At 43.3% G+C, this 23,061-nt stretch overlaps 1 protein-coding gene across 2 annotated transcripts in view; it reads left to right on the top strand.

The window, feature by feature from the left end:
- rims4 (regulating synaptic membrane exocytosis 4) overlaps window positions 1-16,997 on the top strand; it is a 48,350-nt gene extending 31,353 nt beyond the window's left edge. The window contains exons 3-6 of one of the 2 annotated variants that reach the window (XM_037770475.1): window positions 6,879-6,991; window positions 11,130-11,231; window positions 11,925-12,064; window positions 15,861-16,997. In XM_037770475.1, coding sequence (XP_037626403.1) covers window positions 6,879-6,991; window positions 11,130-11,231; window positions 11,925-12,064; window positions 15,861-16,079 — 574 coding nt within the window. In that variant the 3' untranslated portion in view covers window positions 16,080-16,997. Of the gene's footprint in view, window positions 1-6,878; window positions 6,992-11,129; window positions 11,232-11,924; window positions 12,065-14,200; window positions 14,365-15,860 lie in introns of those variants that run through there. The other variant, XM_037770482.1, reaches the window with a different exon arrangement.
- Window positions 16,998-23,061: the final 6,064 nt, after the last annotated feature.

The following is a 23,061-nucleotide window of genomic DNA, read 5'->3' as shown; positions in this document are numbered from 1 at the left end:
TGCACACTAACATCACACTGTTATTGACCGTGATGACGTCTACATGCACACTAACATCACACTGTTATTGACCGTGACGGCGTCTACGTGCACACTAACATCACACTGTTATTGACCGTGACGGCGTCTACGTGCACACTAACATCACACTGTTATTGACCGTGACGGCGTCTACGTGCACACTAACATCACACTGTTATTGACCGTGGCGACGTCTACGTGCACACTAACATCACACTGTTATTGACCGTGACGACGTCTACGTGCACACTAACATCACACTGTTATTGACCGTGACGACGTCTACGTGCACACTAACATCACACTGTTACTGACCGTGACGGCGTCTACGTGCACACTAACATCACACTGTTATTGACCGTGACGGCGTCTACGTGCACACTAACATCACACTGTTATTGACCGTGACGGCGTCTACGTGCACACTAGCATCACACTGTTATTGACCGTGACGGCGTCTACGTGCACACTAGCATCACACTGTTATTGACCGTGACGGCGTCTACGGGCACACTAACATCACACTGTTATTGACCGTGACGGCGTCTACGTGCACACTAACATCACACTGTTATTGACCGTGACGGCGTCTACGTGCACACTAACATCACACTGTTATTGACCGTGACGGCGTCTACGTGCACACTAACATCACACTGTTATTGACCGTGACGACGTCTACGTGCACACTAACATCACACTGTTATTGACCGTGACGGCGTCTACGTGCACACTAACATCACACTGTTATTGACCGTGACGACGTCTACGTGCACACTAACATCACACTGTTATTGACCGTGACGGCGTCTACGTGCACACTAACATCACACTGTTATTGACCGTACGGTACATTTTATATTTCCTTACTCTATACATTAAAACTTTAACATTAACCCCATAACACAAACCCTCTGTCTTTATTATTGATCGTCCCTCACAGCTGCACAAGAGGTGGAAGGACAGCACCTGAGAGACACAGGACAGAAACAACAACACCGACATAGCGCTGCACGTAACACACCGTTTGTTCTCTACAAACTGAACTTAACACAACATCAGCGGATAGACATTATGGATGGATGGTAGTTTAGTTTTCTAGGACGCATCACAACCGTTGCCTTAACCAGAGATGTTTTTCTCTGGCTGAATTTAAAGTTAGAAAATGTCTGAAAGATGTTCCATAATCATGTTATGATGTGTTGATTGATCCAGACGGAGGAGCTGAGTGGTTGAAATGTAAATCTCTTTATGTGCTCTGAGCTACCGGCTCCGACTCCACCGAGGGAAACTACCGTTGAATCATTCAACTGAGCTGCACCACAACCTTATTTAAATCAGCAGCAGCAGACCACCGCTCGTCTTCCTGTCCGTCTGTGTTTCCATCAGCTGTTTGGCTCAGTCTGCTGATTGGAAAGCTCCGTGCCCGAGTGTGCACGGCCATGAATAAGCACTTTGTTAGCTAACGCCATCCAATCACACTTATGAGCTTATTGATTTATGGTCCGGGCAATTCAGGAGCAGGACAATGTGCGCGTGCTGACGGTGCTGAACAGGAATGGTTTGCTGTATGTGTGTAAGGAATCTAATAATAATAATAATGTTGTATTACACATTGTGTTCTCTGTTCAGTGACTATAAAATGCTCGACCCTGTTCCCAAACAACCGAACTGCATCGTGAATTACGTTTCAAGGGAAATATTTTGTCGCAGATTACGTTTCACAAATCCGTTTGTAATGTCGGTGTAGGGAGGAGGCCGGTGTAGGGAGGATGACGGTGTAGGGAGGATGACGGTGTAGGGAGGAGGCCGGAGTAGGGAGGAGGCCGGTGTAGGGAGGAGGCCGGTGTAGGGAGGAGGCCGGAGTAGGGAGGATGACGGTGTAGGGAGGATGACGGTGTAGGGAGGAGGCCGGTGTAGGGAGGAGGCCGGAGTAGGGAGGATGACGGTGTAGGGAGGAGGCCGGTGTAGGGAGGAGGCCGGAGTAGGGAGGATGACGGTGTAGGGAGGAGGCCGGAGTAGGGAGGATGACGGTGTAGGGAGGAGGCCGGTGTAGGGAGGAGGCCGGAGTAGGGAGGATGACGGTGTAGGGAGGAGGCCGGTGTAGGGAGGAGGCCGGAGTAGGGAGGATGACGGAGTAGGGAGGATGACGGTGTAGGGAGGAGGACGGTGTAGGGAGGAGGCCGGAGTAGGGAGGATGACGGTGTAGGGAGGAGGCCGGTGTAGGGAGGAGGCCGGTGTAGGGAGGATGACGGAGTAGGGAGGATGACGGTGTAGGGAGGAGGCCGGTGTAGGGAGGATGACGGAGTAGGGAGGATGACGGTGTAGGGAGGAGGCCGGTGTAGGGAGGATGACGGTGTAGGGAGGAGGTTGGTGTAGGGAGGATGACGGAGTAGGGAGGATGACGGTGTAGGGAGGAGGCCGGTGTAGGGAGGATGACGGTGTAGGGAGGAGGCCGGAGTAGGGAGGAGGCCAGTGTAGGGAGGAGGACGGTTAGGGAGGAGGCCGGTGTAGGGAGGATGACGGTGTAGGGAGGATGACGGTGTAGGGAGGAGGCCGGTGTAGGGAGGAGGACGGTGTAGGGAGGAGGCCGGAGTAGGGAGGATGACGGTGTAGGGAGGATGACGGAGTAGGGAGGATGACGGTGTAGGGAGGAGGACGGTGTAGGGAGGAGGCCGGAGTAGGGAGGAGGACGGTTAGGGAGGAGGCCGGTGTAGGGAGGATGACGGTGTAGGGAGGATGACGGTGTAGGGAGGAGGCCGGTGTAGGGAGGAGGACGGTGTAGGGAGGAGGCCGGAGTAGGGAGGATGACGGTGTAGGGAGGATGACGGAGTAGGGAGGATGACGGTGTAGGGAGGAGGACGGTGTAGGGAGGAGGCCGGAGTAGGGAGGATGACGGTGTAGGGAGGAGGCCGGTGTAGGGAGGATGACGGAGTAGGGAGGATGACGGTGTAGGGAGGAGGCCGGTGTAGGGAGGATGACGGTGTAGGGAGGAGGTTGGTGTAGGGAGGATGACGGAGTAGGGAGGATGACGGTGTAGGGAGGAGGCCGGTGTAGGGAGGATGACGGTGTAGGGAGGAGGCCGGAGTAGGGAGGATGACGGTGTAGGGAGGAGGCCGGTGTAGGGAAGATGACGGTGTAGGGAGGAGGCCGGAGTGCATGGATGGGTTGAACAAACACGGGACTTTCCCCCAGTAGACCGCCGTTTGTTTCCCGTTACAAGCAGCTTTTCGTTTGTGTCCTGTGTTAAAGTTCCTGTTAGTAACTTCTTCCAGGTATAAATCAATGCTGGTCGGTGTCTCATGGTCTCTCGTGTGTCTCATGGTCTCTCGTGTGTCTCATGGTCTCTCGTGTGTCTCATGGTCTCTCGTGTGTCTCATGGTCTCTCGTGTGTCTCCGCTGTTCAGACTCAGACTCCAACACAAACTCCAGTGAAGCACCAAAACCTCTTGGTTGTATCTAGTGAAGCCCGTCTGTTAAACAGTGTTGGCCGCGGTCGGAGGACGCGGGGGAGACCGTAGCTTTGGTCTCCAGGACCGGAGTCTCTGCTGTACTCTGCTCCTCTGCTCCTCTGCCTGCCTTCACTCACACACCGCGCTCCTTCTCTCTCTCTCTCTCTCCACCTCTCACGTGCATGCTGCTCACTCCACACTGCAGAAGAGTTAGTTTAGCTCTGAGAATATCTAGTGAATGTTCAGTGGACGTTTGTGCAGAAATAACTGCTGCAGCTCCTCCAGACCAACAGAGGTTTCCCGTGTCTTGTGAAGTGACGGGGCTCCGCAGAGAGAAACGTTATCGTCTCCGACCAAAACTCCGGCGTCTCCCCCGTTCCCTCCGGCCGCGGTCGGGAGGCTGAGGCGGGAAAAGCCAACACTAGGATCAGCATTGATTCATGGAGAGACCTTGGTCTGGTCAGCTAACATTACTGCCAAGCAGCTGAAATATAGAGTGATATTGTGCTTTTAGCTGACGTGTGTCTCCTCACTGTGTTGAGCGATGCTCCTTCATGTCTATGTAGAGCGAGCACAAGCGCCAGCAACAGGACGCTGACTTTAGTTGACTTAACGGCCACAGGTGAAGCTGTTAACAAGACATTCTGATTCAGTCCCTTTAAGTTTTCACCTTCATTCACTTTAACTAATAAAACCAGGCTTTGACTTCACATTCATTGAAACAACGTAAATGATGCTGAACAGTTCGAACATAATCATAAATCCTGAATAACGTAGGACCTTGAATATTAGGAACATTCCCAGTGTGTCGTCGGCCTGCAGCTCGCGGTTTAAACAGCTGTGTAATCCCCAGATGTGCCTCACACACACCAATATTATAATCTAAAGCTCAGGATTTTATCACCCAGTAATACCCACTCGGCTAATGTTGCTGGATTTACTGCATGTCAGCACTCTTTACACACACACATTCACACACACACACACACACACACACACACACACACATTTACGCAGGGTTTTACCTCTACAGTTTATCTTAACCGAATATCTTGAATATAATAAGTCCATGTATATTCTACAGCACACAGAATGGAAACGCACATGTGAACATAAATAAATGTAAGTGAGACATCATAAGTACGGATACGTATTATAAATGACCTGCCATAATGTAATGTTTGCTAACGCCTGCAGAACGGACTAATCTAGGCTAAGTGATTCTGCGTGTTAATCTTATTGGAGAGAGACTCCGGGCTCCTCAGGCTGAGGTTCATATGAAATGTGAGCCGTTGTGACTGTTGGAACAATCTAGTAAATATTTTAAAACCTTGTTCCTTCATTAAACAGTGAAGACAGAGCTGTTGGTCATTTAAATCCTTCTGGTATAGAAAATAAAACACCTGCCTCCTTAAATGTGCAGCTAACGTCAGCTCATCAGAGCCGGGATGAATAAAGACGGGCAACCGTAAACTAGAACCAAGTAGAGACGAGGAGGAGAGAGATGAAGGTTGAAGAAGGAAGAGGGCTGCTATAATACATAATAAACATACATTAATAACATATAATAACATTATAATACATAATAAACATACATTAAAAACATGTAATAACATTATAATACATTATAAACATACATTAATAACATGTAATAACATTATAATACATAATAAACATACATTAAAAACATATAATAACATTATAATACATAATAAACATACATTAAAAACATGTAATAACATTATAATACATTATAAACATACATTAATAACATGTAATAACATTATAATACATAATAAACATACATTAAAAACATAATAACATTATAATACATAATAAACATACATTAAAAACATATAATAACATTATAATACATAATAAACATACATTAAAAACATATAATAACATTATAATACATTATAAACATACATTAATAACATGTAATAACATTATAATACATAATAAACATACATTAAAAACATATAATAACATTATAATACATAATAACCATACATTAATAACATATAATAACATTGTAATACATTATAAACATACATTAATAACATATAATAACATTAGAATACATTATAAACATACATTAAAAACATATAATAACATTATAATACATTATAAACATACATTAATAACATATAATAACATTATAATACATTATAAACATACATTAATAACATATAATAACATTATAATACATAATAAACATACATTAAAAACATATAATAACATTATAATACATAATAACATTACAATACATTATAAACATACATTAATAACATATAATAACATTAGAATACATTATAAACATACATTAATAACATATAATAACATTAGAATACATTATAAACATACTCACCGGAGTAAAACTCAATCGTTAGCTAACCGTGTGCTAACCGTTAGCTAACGGAACGTCAGCAGCGCGTGGCGGCTGCGTTGCCTGTTGTTTTTTATTCCGGCGTCCATGTTAACAGGTTAGAGCAGCCACACTGCCCGCGCGGCTCGGCTGCGTCTCTTTTAGAGATTCGAGGTCTCGCCTATTTTTGCCGTGAGCCGCGCGGTTTACATCAACAACAGCCAGTGAAGGTGATCTATTGACTGTATATTAACATCATACCAGCAACACTACTACAGTTTACATGTCTGTATCTGTAGAAAATGTTACGGACATGAAAAAAAGGAAAGACTTCTTTTTAAATCAACATTTCCTGCTTTCATTTCAAAATAAAAGCCCTCAAGCGTTTTTTCTGTAGATAGAATTCCTTCATTTGTTAACACAAGGCTTTTAATTTGAAATATGTGCAAGACAGTGTTGTAGAACATGCAGTGACTTGCAGAGTTCCATGAATGAATATAGTACGGAGTTTTAATGGTGGATTATTACTATTATTTACAAATTACCACACGGTTCTGAACCTTTCTCTGACTAAAATAAATATAAATGACATTTATAATAAAATGGAACGGACATTAAAAGACAAACTATATGTAGAAAGAAAGAGCTGACAGCAGCAGCAGAAACACAGCTGGTGTGAACACGCAGCCACCACGCCACGCAGCCGCCACGTAGCCACCACGCAGCCGCCACGCAGCCACCACGCAGCCACCACGCAGCCACCACGCAGCCACCGCGCCACGCAGCCGCCACGCAGCCACCACGCCACGCAGCCTACACGCCATGCAGCCACCACGCAGCCACCACGTGTTCCTGACGTTCCCTGTGTGTCCTGGGCGTAAAGCCTCCAGACTATTTCAGTGTGGTCTCTGTTTTCTCCTCTCTTGTATTCTTTCTTCCTCTGCCAGAGTCGGACTTTCTGTTTCTACCTGATTGAAGAACAACGAGAGCTGCCTGGTCACGTTTAACTCTTCGTCTGCCTCTTCCTCTCTCTGCAGCCTGAACTACAGCGGCATGTGTCTGGCATCGGACGCACAGTTCAGCGACTTCCTGGACGGGATGGGACCCGCTCAGTTTGTTGGGCGACAGACGCTGGCGACCACATCGATGGGTGAGAAAGGACATGTTAAAGTCACAAAGCTTTCTTCCCTCAATGAGCCCCTCAGCAGTTTATCTCTTAACGAAGATGGAAAACGTAATCCTTTATCTCCAAGTTGAGAAGGAAAGGGATTCACATTGGAGGGTCACAACTATCAACTCTATTTGGTAAAAAGCCTCGGAAACTCTCCCCCTGAAACATCTTATTCTCTCGTCACCAAATGACGGCTGGAATTATTAAACATCGGCAAAAAAGCTCCTCATAAATCAGAGCTGTGTCCTACCGGGTTTCCTCTCATCGTCCCCAGAGACCGTATATATATATAAACATATATACAGTATATATACTGCAGCTATTCTAGATTTAGTCTTAGTCTTAAAACTAAAATGCTGATTAGTTTAAGTCACATTTTAGTCATTTGTATCCTTCATAGTTTTAGTCGACAACAACTCAAAACGTTTAATCCAGTTTTAATTTAATCTGTTTAGTCATCAGATTATATTCAACATTTCTGTATAAATGTAATTTTATCTTATTATCTGATGGAAAACACAGGTTGAGTGATGAAGAACGCAGGTTGAATGATGAAGAACGCAGGTTGAATGATGAAGAACGCAGGTTGAGTGATGAAGAACGCAGGTTGAATGATGAAGAACGCAGGTTGAATGATGAAGAACGCAGGTTGAGTGATGAAGAACGCAGGTTGAGTGATGAAGAACGCAGGTTGAGTGATGAAGAACGCAGGTTGAGTGATGAAGAACGCAGGTTGAGTGATGAAGAACGCAGGTTGAATGATGAAGAACGCAGGTTGAATGATGAAGAACGCAGGTTGAGTGATGAAGAACGCAGGTTGAGTGATGAAGAACGCAGGTTGAGTGATGAAGAACACAGGTTGAATGATGAAGAACACAGGTTGAATGATGAAGAACGCAGGTTGAGTGATGAAGAACACAGGTTGAGTGATGAAGAACACAGGTTGAATGATGAAGAACGCAGGTTGAGTGATGAAGAACACAGGTTGAGTGATGAAGAACACAGGTTGAATGATGAAGAACACAGGTTGAATGATGAAGAACGCAGGTTGAGTGATGAAGAACGCAGGTTGAGTGATGAAGAACGCAGGTTGAGTGATGAAGAACGCAGGTTGAGTGATGAAGAACGCAGGTTGAGTGATGAAGAACGCAGGTTGAGTGATGAAGAACGCAGGTTGAATGATGAAGAACGCAGGTTGAGTGATGAAGAACGCAGGTTGAGTGATGAAGAACGCAGGTTGAGTGATGAAGAACGCAGGTTGAGTGATGAAGAACACAGGTTGAATGATGAAGAACACAGGTTGAATGATGAAGAACGCAGGTTGAGTGATGAAGAACACAGGTTGAGTGATGAAGAACGCAGGTTGAATGATGAAGAACGCAGGTTGAGTGATGAAGAACGCAGGTTGAGTGATGAAGAACGCAGGTTGAGTGATGAAGAACGCAGGTTGAGTGATGAAGAACGCAGGTTGAGTGATGAAGAACGCAGGTTGAGTGATGAAGAACGCAGGTTGAGTGATGAAGAACGCAGGTTGAATGATGAAGAACGCAGGTTGAGTGATGAAGAACGCAGGTTGAATGATGAAGAACGCAGGTTGAATGATGAAGAACGGTGAGAGAAGGTGGAAGGTCAGGATGTTTCAGATGGAGAGAGGGGACTGCCAAGCAGCTGAAATATAGAGTGATATTGTGGTTTTAGCTGACGTGTGTCGCCTCACTGTGTTGAGTGATGCTCGTTCAGGTATATTTAGAGCGAGCAAGCGCGAGCCCGACGCTGACTTTCGTTGATTTCACGGCTACAGGTGTCGCTGTTAAGAAGCAATTCTGAAAGTTACAAATCGTCCCTTTAAATAGGCAGACTGACTAATTACAAGTTTGAAGATACCTGTGATGCTATTTACAGGACACACCTTAGTTTAACATGTTCCTATGGTCACATTATTTTCCATCTTTTCTAGGGGTACCATCATTTTTGTCCAGGCCAGTTTCATTAGTTTGTTTTTTAAAATGATTCTGTTGAACCACAATTCAAAAACAATGTCTGATTTTCATTAGTTAATTTTCAGTACATTTTTATTTATTATTACTTTTGTCAGTTTCAAGTTATTTCAGTGACCATTGTGGGTTTTTCTTTCATTAACGGAAGGGTACCAACAATTTTGCCTACGTGTGTATATCTACATATTATATATAAACAGTATGTGTATATTATATATATACAGAATGTGTATATTATATATATAAAGTATGTGTATATTATATATATACAGTATGTGTATATTATATATATACAGTATGTGTATATTATATATAAACAGTATGTGTATATTATATATAAACAGTATGTATATTATATATATACAGTATGTGTATATTATATATATACAGTATGTGTATATTATATATATACAGTATGTGTATATTATATATGTGTATATTATATATAAACAGTATGTGTATATTATATATATATAGTATGTGTATATTATATATAAACAGTATGTGTATATTATATACATGTGTATATTATATATATACAGTATGTGTATATTATATATAAACAGTATGTGTATATTATATATAAACAGTATGTGTATATTATATATAAAAAGTATGTGTATATTATATATATACAGTATGTGTATATTATATATAAACAGTATGTGTATATTATATATATACACAGTATGTGTATATTATATATAAACAGTATGTGTATATTATATATATACAGTATGTGTATATTATATATATACAGTATGTGTATATTATATATAAACAGTGTGTGTATATTATATAATATACAGTATGTGTATATTATATATAAACAGTGTGTGTATATTATATATATACAGTATGTGTATATTATATATAAACAGTGTGTGTATATTATATATATACAGTATGTGTATATTATATATAAACAGTATGTGTATATTTTTCATATACAGTATGTGTATATTATATATATACAGTGTGTGTATATTATATATATACAGTATGTGTATATTATATATAAACAGTGTGTGTATATTATATATATACAGTATGTGTATATTATATATAGACAGTGTGTGTATATTATATATATACAGTATGTGTATATTATATATAAACAGTGTGTATATTATATATAAACAGTATGTGTATATTATATATAAAGAGTATGTGTATATTATATATATACAGTATGTGTATATTATATATAAACAGTATGTGTATATTATATATATACAGTATGTGTATATTATATATATGTGTATATTATATATAAACAGTATGTGTATATTATATATATACAGTATGTGTATATTATATATAAACAGTATGTGTATATTATATATAAACAGTATGTGTATATTATATACATGTGTATATTATATATATACAGTATGTGTATATTATATATAAACAGTATGTGTATATTATATATATACACAGTATGTGTATATTATATATATGTGTATATTATATATATACAGTATGTGTATATTATATATAAACAGTATGTGTATATTATATATAAACAGTATGTGTATATTATATATAAACAGTATGTGTATATTATATATATACACAGTGTGTGTATATTATATATATACAGTATGTGTATATTATATATAAACAGTGTGTGTATATTATATATAAACAGTATGTGTATATTATATATATACACAGTGTGTGTATATTATATATATACAGTATGTGTATATTATATATAAACAGTGTGTGTATATTATATATAAACAGTATGTGTATATTATATATAAACAGTATGTGTATATTATATATATACACAGTGTGTGTATATTGTATATATACAGTATGTGTATATTATATATAAACAGTGTGTGTATATTATATATAAACAGTATGTGCATATTATATATAAACAGTATGTGTATATTATATATAAACAGTATGTGTATATTATATACATGTGTATATTATATATAAACAGTATGTGTATATTATATATATATATATGGATATATTTATGTTACTGGATGTAAACTGTTCTGACACCTCACAAACCTTCATCATCATATAAAAGCCAGAATAACAGCTTCACCTCCTCCGTCCTCTTTCTTAAACTGCACCTGTCTGTGTCCGTCCAGGTGACGTAGAGATCGGTCTGATGGAGAGGAACGGGGGTCTGGAGGTGGAGGTGGTCCAGGCCAGAGGACTCACTATGAAACCAGGTTCAAAGGGACCTCCAGGTGAGCCTCTCTAGTCCGCTGATGAAAGGAATCACAGCTGTGTTTTCTACAGGAGGTCACTTTACCTTTAGACACGTCACCTGTTCACAATCATGGGATGTCACATCAATGTCTGGTCCAACACTGAGGTTCCCACACGACACGTCATGACACGACACGTCACGACACGTCACGACACGTCACGACACGTCACGACACGTCACGACACGACACGTCACGTCACGACACGACACGTCACGACACGTCACCTGTTCACAATCATGTGATGTCACATCAATGTCTGGTCCAACAGTCACGTCACGTCACGTCACGACACGACACGACACGTCACGTCACGTCACGTCACGTCACGTCACGACACGACACGACACGTCACGTCACGTCACGTCACGTCACGACACGACACGTCACGTCACGTCACGTCACGTCACGTCACGACACGTCACGTCACGTCACTTCACGACACGTCACGACACGTCACGACACGACACGTCACGACACATCACGACACGACACGACACGACACGCAGCAGCAGACAGTTTAAACCTTACCTGATATACATATATATATATGTATATATATATACTGTAAAAACTCAGTTGATGAAATGAAAGATTCAGAAGTGAAAAGGAGGAAAAGGTGTTTTCAGGAGTTAACCCTAACACTAACGTTTCCATGTGCTGTGGTTTCAGCGGCCTACATCAAGGTTTACCTCCTGGAGAACGGCAGCTGTGTGGCCAAGAAGAAGACCAAGTCAGTGAGGAAGTCTCTGGATCCGCTCTACAACCAGGTCCTGGTCTTCTCTGAGAGTCCGCAGGGGAAAGTGGTGCAGGTGAGATAAACCAACATGGCCGACTGATTCACGAACCAGCAAACAGACATTAAACTGTTTTCAGCTTTTAGAGTTTGAGACGGATCAAATGGCAAATATTCAACTCAGTCTCACGGCAGTTTGTGAAATAGTCACGAACTTCAATCTGTTTGATTTGTGTTCAGAAGAAACAACTCCGTTAGCTGTTAGCTTCAGGAGAAGATCTCAGATAACAGCAGAAGCTTCAGTACAGAAGTTAGGTGACAAATAAATCCCTTTGACTTCTGGTTTCACCTGAACAGCGTCTCCTGAGAGAGAGTCTGCTAGTTGTTAAGAATTTAACTCAGAACCACCAACAAGTGGACCTCAAGGTGGCGCTGGAGGAGAAGTCAGGAGATCATCTGAGTCCTCAGGATTCAACGTGACGTGATGCTGTTTCACGTCACGTTTTAGGTGCCGTTGTTTTACGTGGCGTTGTTTTACGTGGCGTTGTTTTACGCAACGTTGTTTTAAGTGGCGTTGTTTTAAGTGGCGTTGTTTTACGTGGCGTTGTTGTACGTGGCGTTGTTGTACGTGGCGTTGTTTTACGTGGCGTTGTTGTACGTGGCGTTGTTTTACGTGGCGTTGTTTTACGTGGCGTTGTTTTACGTGACGTTGTTTTACGTGGCATCGTTTTACGTGGCGTTGTTTTACGTGACGTTGTTTTACGTGACGTTGTGACGTCTATCTCTTCCATCCTTCTCTTCAAGCCTTTCTAGTCTCATCACATCATTTTCTTTCTCTCGTTCATTCCTTATTTCATCTCTTTTCTTTCATTATTGTCTCATGTTCAGTCAGAATGAATGTATTTATTCATTGTTGTATTTGTTCCTTCTTTCTTACTGCAATGTTTAATATCACAACACCGACATGTACACATGTTATAACGTGTATGTATGTCGGGTTAGCTCAGTCATCAGCAGCTAGAAACAGCGGTGTGTTGTCAGCGTAGAGGCCTGCAGCCACTCAACGCCTCGCTGTTAATGATCTGCTGTCCTCCCAGTTTCATCAGACTCATTCACTGGATCAGGAGAACCTCTGAAATCAGCAGCGCTTCTCAATCTGTCTCTTCCTGATTTAGCAAAGCAAAATGCCGAAGAGCTCGCGGACAATTCATTCAGAGTCCTTCGTCAGCCGACTCCGTGACTGACTTTACTTCATTATGTGATGATGTGAGAACATCAGCTGGTTCAGATGGAAGCAGATGATGTTCAACACGTTTATTTAATGTTGGTCAGCCTGTGTTCTTACATCATAGAAGAGCTTTCACTCTGTTGAGGAGCATTTGTTGGTATTTTATACGTCAGTTGTGTTCTTGTTTCTTTATGTATCTGTGGTGTGTTAAGTTTGATAAATGTACATTAAATATCTGCATCTCATGTGTGAGCCTCTAACAGGCGAAATGAACACAGACTCATCGCTGCTTTACAGTCAAGTCTGTGTGTCAGTGTTTGAGATTGTGATTTATATCAGTCAAAGTCCTTTTTCTTCATATTCTGACTCTGGTGATGAGAACCTGTGACAGGTGAACTTAACTTAATTAAGATTTAATTCAAATTGATCACATGATCGTCCATAGTTCATCACCATTAATCCCATGTTTTATCTGTTCTAAATGACCTTAAAGGGAGATTAGTCCAGTATTTAATCCGCTACGCTGTAGCAGTAATACATATATATATATATATAATATAATATATAATATATAATATATAATATATCATATATATAATATAATATATAATATAATATATAATATAATATATGATATATAATATATATAATATATAATATATAATATATAATATATATAGACTACCCTTCACTGGAACTAAGGTGCCAAACTACGACAATCAGCCTCAGACCAGAAGTGAACTCAAGTTCTGTTGACCATCTGGTTGATTTATGGAGACCGTCCAGATGAATCTGCTCCAACTCCTCACTTCACCTTCATCCCTCCATCCATTCTCTCTCCACTCATCCTCACTTCACCTTCATCCCTCCATCCATTCTCTCTCTCCACTCATCCTCACTTCACCTTCATCCCTCCATCCATTCTCTCTCTCCACTCATCCTCACTTCAATGCAACACGCTGGCTTGTTTTTCTGCCGTCGTAGGGGATCCATTACAGCGGGACGCGGCCGTCGTATGGGATCCATTACAGCGGGACGCGGCCGTCGTATGGGATCCATTACAGCGGGACGCGGCCGTCGTATGGGATCCATTACAGCGGGACGCGGCCGTCGTAGGGGATCCATAACAGCGGGACGCGGCCGTCGTAGGGGGTCCATTACAGCGGGACGCGGCCGTCGTATGGGGTCCATTACAGCGGGACGCGGCCGTCGTAGGGGATCCATTACAGCGGGACGCGGCCGTCGTAGGGGATCCATTACAGCGGGACGCGGCCGTCATATGGGATCCATTACAGCGGGACGCGGCCGTCGTAGGGGATCCATTACAGCGGGACGCGGCCGTCGTATGGGATCCATTACAGCGGGACGCGGCCGTCGTAGGGGATCCATTACAGCGGGACGCGGCCGTCGTAGGGGATCCATTACAGCGGGACGCGGCCGTCGTAGGGGATCCATTACAGCGGGACGCGGCCGTCGTATGGGATCCATTACAGCGGGACGCGGCCGTCGTAGGGGATCCATTACAGCGGGACGCGGCCGTCGTAGGGGATCCATTACAGCGGGACGCGGCCGTCGTATGGGATCCATTACAGCGGGACGCGGCCGTCGTAGGGGATCCATTGCAGCGGGACGCGGCCGTCGTAGGGGATCCATTGCAGCGGGACGCGGCCGTCGTAGGGGATCCATTGCAGCGGGACGCGGCCGTCGTAGGGGATCCATTGCAGCGGGACGCGGCCGTCGTAGGGGGTCCATTGCAGCGGGACGCGGCCGTCGTAGGGGGTCCATTGCAGCGGGACGCGGCCGTCGTAGGGGATCCATTGCAGCGGGACGCGGCCGTCGTAGGGGATCCATGTGTGGATGCTTTATGTGCACGATTCAAGGGCCTCTTGATGTTATGGACCCAGACACGACGGCGTATCTGGGACTTCACCAACATGTACAGAGGAGAACTAACAGGTTATTTCTTCCATGGTTGATGGAGGGAAAGTTGTCGGTGTCTCTGGAGCTCCTCCTCTTCTCAGGCGGTCTAGAGAGAGGAACGAACAAATGATGGCGGCGCTCCAACTCGTGCGAGTAAACCAAATGCTTTGGTGTGAATGCAACTTAACTGCGCCGCCAATCAAAGAGCATCTTGGTGCTCCGGTGCTGAGTTCATCTAAATCAGGTGATATTCAGATATTTGGAGCAAAACAGTCCAGTTCACATAGAAACCTTTCTGGGCGTGTTCACGCTGTCGTATCATCGGCTCCATATCTGCTGTGAATCGGACCTTGAGACGGTGCCTAGTGGATGTGCATCATGGAGCGATCAGCGGCTGTAATCCGTTCACCCGTTAGTGTGAACATGTATGTCGGTGTCGTGTTCTGGTCCAGGTATCATCTGGGTTTCTTTATAAAACCAGAGCTTGTTTTTGGGTGTTGTACGGAGGATATTATTATTATTATTATTATATCTCATATCAATGATGCATTTTGCAGCACATTTGGTGTAAAGCTGAAATAAAGTGCACTAATAGAGCCTTTCTTATTATTTATAATAAATCTGCTTTGACATATAGTATATATATATATATTTTGTTAATATGGCGTGAGTAGAGAATGTGTTCGTCCTAACGTGTACCTCGCCACCTTCTTCTCTTCCGTAGGTGATCGTTTGGGGAAACTACGGACGGATGGACCGCAAATGCTTCATGGGCGTAGCTCGAATCCTATTGGAGGAGCTGGACCTCAGCTCGATGGTGATTGGCTGGTACAAGCTCTTCCCTACCTCCTCCATGGTGGACCCGACGATGGCGCCGCTCATCCGCCACTCGTCCCAGATGTCCCTGGAGAGCACCATCGGGCCGTGCTGTGAGCGATCTTAAGACTCGTTTAGTTCCATCGCAGACACATTGTTATACAGCCTGTAGCCCGGCGCCGGGTCCGCCAGGCGGCACCGCCTCTGGAGCAGGGAGGTGATCAGTATCTCACTCAACGGCACTCTGACGGGTCCAACCACACCTGGACTGAATCACTGCTCTGATTGGCTGGTTGGGAACCGGCTTCACCAACCAGAAGGTCGTTCTCGTTGGAAATGTGCTGTAGTTCTTTTGATATCGTATCTGTTTCCTGAGACTCACAGGAAGCACATTTCTTTTGTTACTGCACCGACCTCCCCCCCGACTCACAGGAAGACGTTGCTCCCTTCACGTCTCTTTGATGAGAAAAACAAAAACCTGCTTAATGAGGAGCATCAAAGGACATCGATCACATCCTGTTGGGACCGCACCGCACCGCGGGCTCGGCTTCACTTCAGCTACACGCTTTCACGGCCTACATTTGATTCTCACCCCCGGGACGTCTCGTTGTCTCTCAGCATCCTCGTTAACGGGCCGGACGGCTCCTGAGTGTTATCTGTCCGTCCACGAGTCCGGAGACAAAGTGAGACGCCCTTCAGACTGTTTCAGACGCAGGTTGAAGGTCAACGGATCTCACTACAGAGGACTTTATATATATACATTTATATATATAGCTTTAAAGCTATGTAGAACTGATTTGTTGAAACCAACCATCTTGGTTTCAAAGCTGTTTTTGTTTTTTGTGTCACACATTTGGCCCTTCGGTGTTCAGTTCATCTGGTACTCTGAGTGGAGGTGTGAATGAAGCCCCGTTCATCTTCTGGAAGCATCTGGATCTCCACCTGAGTACTGCTGTCAGTTACCTGCATGGTTAGGGTTAGGGTTAGGGTTAGTTACCTGCAGGGTTAGGGTTAGGGTTAGTTGGATTAGGGTTAGGGTTAGGGTTAGTTGGGTTAGGGTTAGGGTTAGGGTTAGTTGGGTTAGGGTTACGGTTAGGGTTAGTTGGGTTAGGGTTAGGGTTAGGGTTAGTTGGGTTAGGGTTAGGGTTAGGGTTAGTTGGATTAGGGTTAGGGTTAGGGTTAGTTGGGTTAGGGTTAGGGTTAGGGTTAGTTGGGTTAGGGTTAGGGTTAGGGTTAATTGGGTTAGGGTTAGGGTTAGGGTTAGTTGGGTTAGGGTTAGGGTTAGTTACCTGCAGGGTTAGGGTTAGGGTTAGTTGGATTAGGGTTAGGGTTAGGGTTAGTTGGGTTAGGGTTAGGGTTAGGGTTAGTTGGATTAGGGTTAGGGTTAGGGTTAGTTGGGTTAGGGTTAGGGTTAGGGTTAGTTGGGTTAGGGTTAGGGTTAGGGTTAGTTGGGTTAGGGTTAGGGTTAGGGTTAGTTACCTGCAGGGTTAGGGTTAGGTGTTAGGGTTTGGGGTTAGGGTTAGTTACCTGCAGGGTTAGGGTTAGGGTTAGGGTTAGTTACCTGCAGGGTTAGGGTTAGGGGTTAGGGTTTGGGGTTAGGGTTAGTTACCTGCATGGTTAGGGTTAGGGTTAGGGTTTGGGGTTAGGGTTAGTTACCTGCAGGGTTAGGGTTAGGGGTTAGGGTTTGGGGTTAGGGTTAGTTACCTGCATGGTTAGGGTTAGGGTTAGGGTTTGGGGTTAGGGTTAGTTACCTGCAGGGTTAGGGTTAGGGTTAGGGTTTGGGGTTAGGGTTAGTTACCTGCAGGGTTAGGGTTAGTTACCTGCAGGGTTAGGGTTAGGGTTAGTTACCTGCAGGGTTAGGGTTAGGGTTAGTTACCTGCATGGTTAGGGTTAGGGTTAAGGTTTAGGGTTAGGGTTAGTTACCTGCAGGGTTAGGGTTAGGGTTAGGGTTTGGGGTTAGGGTTAGTTACCTGCAGGGTTAGGGTTAGGGTTAGTTACCTGCATGGTTAGGGTTAGGGTTAGGGTTAGTTACCTGCAGGGTTAGGGTTAGGGTTAGTTACCTGCATGGTTAGGGTTAGTTGGGTTAGGTGTAGTTGGGTTAGGGTTAGTTGGGTTAGGTGTAGTTGGGTTAGGGTTAGTTGGGTTACTGCTGTTAGTTACCTGCAGGGTTAGGGTTAGTTGGATTAGGGTGAGTTGGGTTAGGGGTTAGGGTTAGTTGGGTAACTGCAGCGTTCAATCTCAGAGTATATCCAAGTCTTAAATTCGTCTTAAATTCATGACTTTATAATCTTCCAAATTTGCATGTTTTTTCTGTTAAATATCGCCACCTTAATGTCGGAGTTCATCCGAGGTTAAACTTTATCAGGATACAATCTAGATGCAACCGGCATGAAGCATCCAGGTGTGAACGGGGTCTGAACTGTTGGGAGTGTTTCGTCCTCGTGTGGTTAAATTGTGTTGTGTGTTATTCTGAATGTTCACGTCCAGCTGGTCGTTGCAGCGGGAGGTGTTGGACCTGTTGTAGTGATGACGGAGCCTGGCTGACGGCGTCGGGCCGATAACTCGCTCTTTATCACAGTTTAATTGAATGCTCTGATAGTCTAGAAGTAGATTTTTAAGATTCCTCTTCTCTTTCTTGGCTAACAGTCATCTAATAACAGTTTCTACTGTGCCAATTTCTACCAGCAAGTGTCTTCTCCTTCCTCTTCTTCAGTTCCCTTCTGCTGTAGTGAGGAGGAACAGAAAGAACCGCTCACAACATCTCTGACGGCATTCAGGCCGAGCAGAGCAGCCTCCTATTCTAAATTACAGCGACCGCCACGGCAACCTGGTGATTAACCACGCTACCACTCCGTATGGAGGGAGGAAGAGAGGGAGGAAGAGAGGGAGGAAGAGGAGAGAGAGAGAGGGAGGAAGAGGAGAGAGAGAGGGAGGAACAGAGGGAGGAAGAGGAGAGAGAGAGAGGGAGGAAGAGAGGGAGGAAGAGAGGGAGGAAGAGGAAAGAAGGAAGCATGAAATGTACTTTGCATCATCCAAACAAAGCGTCTGTCTGGACCTCGTCAGGTTCTACAGATTTAAAAAAAGGGACTCAACAATAGGATGAATTTAAAGGGAACACAACGTGCACACTGACGTGCACACTGTAGAGACATTTATATATTAAATAAGTAAATATTTCATTTGGGCACTTTACGGTTCTTAATGTGTTTTCTATGTGTATATATATTCTGGTTGTTAGAGTCTTTTGGAGTGAGCCAAAGTTCATCTTTAATAATAATAACTTAGTTGATATAATAATGTTAACAGTCGGAGGGAGTGACGGGATCTCCTCGCTAGTTAGCGTAAGATTGTAGCATTAGCTGGTAGCATCCGCATGACTGATTAAAACTAATAATGATTAATTAGCAGCCTACTTGATAAGACTAAGCATGAGCTGTACGCTCCCCGGAGAGCAGAGAGTCAGATCAACGTTAACGGAGGAATAAATACCTTATATATGTAGCAGTTTAATCACATTCACAGTTTACTGACTTCTGTAATAAGACAAAAAAAATGTTTGTTTTTTAACTTTCAAGATTTCAGAACTAAATTTCTCTTTTACTAATCAACTAATATTTTAATTAAATTACAATTTGGAGTAATTTTACTCCAAGAAAAAAAAAAAACTTTGCAAAAGTGGCCTCTGTTTTTGCCAGTAGCAGCGTTGCAGGGATATTAATATTAATATTAATACTGTATTTATTTATTAAACACATCAGCTTCATTCTGTAAAGCAATAATCAAACATCTGTCCGGTCGTTGCTCAGTAACGGAACCGGAGAATGACCGATCTGAGCCGGTGATTCTCACTGCAGACACATTTATCATTTAGAATGTTTCACAAGACAAGTTAGGTCATCTTGTAGCAGATGTTTTATATATATATATCTATATATATATATATATATAGATTTATATCAGGACTTTTGAATCTAGGGATGTCACGAGAACCCGTAACTTTGTTGATGCCAAACTTCTGGAAACGTGACGGTACTCGTTTTTCAGCAGTAACGTCGGAACCGTCAGGGCTTCAGATCAACGGCGTCCCGCGGACGATAGAAAACGTGTGTTGGGACGCTGTGTGTCGTCTACATATTTTACATGTATTACTGTCCAAACTGAATGCGACGTGAGTGTCAGCGACAAAATCTGTTTGATTGTGTTGTTTTCTATCGGAATATCTGAACATGCTGCGGCGACGCTCTGCGACGGTTCTGCGATGCCCTGCGACGCCCTGCGACGCCCTGCGGCGATGCCCTGCGGCGATGCCCTGCGGCGATGCCCTGCGGCGACGCCCTGCGACGCTCGGTGACGCCCTGCGGCGACGCTCTGCGAAGGTTCTGCGACGCGACGCCCTGCGACGACGCGATGCGACGACGCGATGCGACGACGCGATGCGACGAGGTTCTGCGATGCCCTGCGACGACGCCCTGCGGCGACGCCCTGCGATGACACTCTGCGACGAGGTTCTGCGACAGTTCTGCGACGCGACGCGACGCGACGCGACGCGACGCGACGCGACGCGACACGGTTTTGAGCTGAAATTTAGTTGGACGCTGTTTGTATTAATAATAATAATAATAATAATAAAGAGTAATAAAGAGGAAGTTATGAGCTGTTTGACTCTCACCAGAGGAGTGGACGTTGTAGAACACGTGATGAGTTATTGTTTTACTTTAGTTTGTTACCGCGGTGTCGAGTTGGTATCAAGAATCGTCGAACATCACTGGTGTTGGTATCAACTACTAACTTTGTGGTATCGTGACGTCTCTGTTTGAAACACGTCCAGAGAGGAAACTTTATTGATTTATTGATTTAAAACACGTGAACATAGTTAGAAGTGTCTGAACGCAGAAACAGAAATCACTTGTTAAGACGTCATTCAAACCATGTCTGTTGTTTTCCATAAGTTCTTCCAGAGAGTCATGTGGTCTCTGAATGACCTCAGAAAGAGATGAAATATATGATAACATGTAACAGAAACATTTCTGATGTGGAAAATGCGGGATCATTTTTCACGACTTAAAATGACGTCGAGTAGCATGAACTTTAATCTAAGTTTTAATTAATAACGACTGCCTGGTAGTTGGAACTAAAGGGGACTGTTCTTAAAACTGAGGTGATGTTATATGATATATATAAATATATTTAAAATGAATGAACTCCTCTTACTGTGATCAGAGGAATGTGTTTCTGTCAGTGTTCTTTTGTGCCAAAATGTAAACATATATTGTTATATTGAGGGCTGAATTCCCGATTAAGGACCAACGAAAGAGGAAAGTTTACACGTAAATGTTCTATCAGCGACCAGAAGTAGAGTAAAGACATGACTCAAACAAAAGTATTCATATTTCATGAGAGATTTAGTCACAAAGACAGTTAGAAATGTAAAGTTGCAGCGGTAACCGTCATAGAAGTTCCTCATCTCTCAACGTCTGACCTGCAGCAGCTGCCTGTACCACATTCACTAATTTATATTCTGTATATATATACATAGATAGTTTATAAAGCATTAAACAACATTCACAAAGAGCTGATTGTTCATTTAAAAGCTATAAAAAGACGTTCCTCTGAACGGCAGCAACACAACACCGTCTCACGGCAGCTCCGGAGACACCAATTTCCTTTTTTTTGTGACGCTCAGCACGACTTTTGACAACGTATTTTTCGTGCGTTTTCCTACGAATGTCCAGCAACACGTGATGCTCGTGTCAATTTCGGCTCCAGTTTTTTTCAAAATAAAACGACTTAGTTATCTTTAGGTAAAGATGGTGGTTCTGGAAGTGTTTTAACTTCAGTACGGAAGTTGCGTGACAAATAAATCAACGTTGACTTCTGGTTTCTGACGGGACACGAACGCCGGTCTCCTGGTGAACGTCCCTCCCGACCTCTTCCTCTCCACCACTCTTTATACTTCCTGGTTCACAGTGACTATTCGTGGATTACATACGAGTTGATTTGGTGCTGACCATCACTAAAGAAATGTGATATATAATCAGGACGTTAAGTTTGGTGACTATGTGACGAGCTGCTGTGCGACGGGCTGAACGATAGTTCGGCGATCCAGCGGTGCATGATGGGTATTCTGTGACGGTTACAGGTGCAGGAAGATGCTCTTCTCTAACTGTTTTGGGCGAGAGACAAAATAAACGGCCAGATTGCCGGCAGGATTAATAATAAGAGTTATTAATGTTTGTTGATTAAAACACGATTGTGTAGTTTTGCTCATCAGAAGCTTCTCGTTCGCCCGGCTGAAGGAAAACCAACAAGCTCATAGATGTCGACATATATATTGTTTCTCTGCATTCACCCGTGATGTGATTGTGTCTCCACATGGATGTTAATTCTGTACTACTACTAATTGTAATGTAAGTAGAGGCCTTAAACACACCGCTGTACATGTCGTCAGGGCTACGGACTAAGAATTGTCACATAAAGTCATCAAAACGACGCAAAAAACGTTTTCCAGTGTCACCGTTTCAACCCATTTCTCAGAGTTATTTACGTGTCATCTACTGTATGGAAATGATTATATTTGTTCTTAATGAATTTCTGATATACTGATATTGACTATTTGTGTATTGTCCCACTCCTTGGTGTGGGCTTAGCTCAACAAACTGAGCAAAAAAAAACACACTTTGGCAGAGTAGATGAAATATTCTGACCTGTTTCTAAACAAGACTCATTTTCTTAGAAAAATCACACTGTTGTTTCTTTATCGCTGTTTGAATGCACCGAATGCTCCTCTGCTTTCAATCTATAATCTATAGAGTCAAATAGAACAAAACTAAAGAACATTCTCCATCTATCCGTCTGCACCGTCTGTAAGAACTGTTCTGGAGTCCTGATGGGCTCCTTTTCTTTTAGGTTGATCTTCTGCAGCGCCAGATTGTTTCCATCAGAACTACTCAGTCATACGGTGGTTTGGTGCATAAGAGAGAAACCTCTGGAGACGTCGTGTTACAGACAGAATGATGAGCACAGATTGAAGTTATTAGAAAACAACAGTAATTCTGGTAACTGATCGTCTCCAGAAGTTTTCTCAACATTGGGTTACTTTTGAGTCTCGG

This window comes from Sebastes umbrosus, chromosome 1 (assembly GCF_015220745.1).
Source record: "Sebastes umbrosus isolate fSebUmb1 chromosome 1, fSebUmb1.pri, whole genome shotgun sequence".
Lineage (NCBI taxonomy): Eukaryota > Metazoa > Chordata > Actinopteri > Perciformes > Sebastidae > Sebastes > Sebastes umbrosus.
Note: the sequence above shows the minus strand (reverse complement) of the source record. Positions and strands in the feature narration are given on the sequence as shown.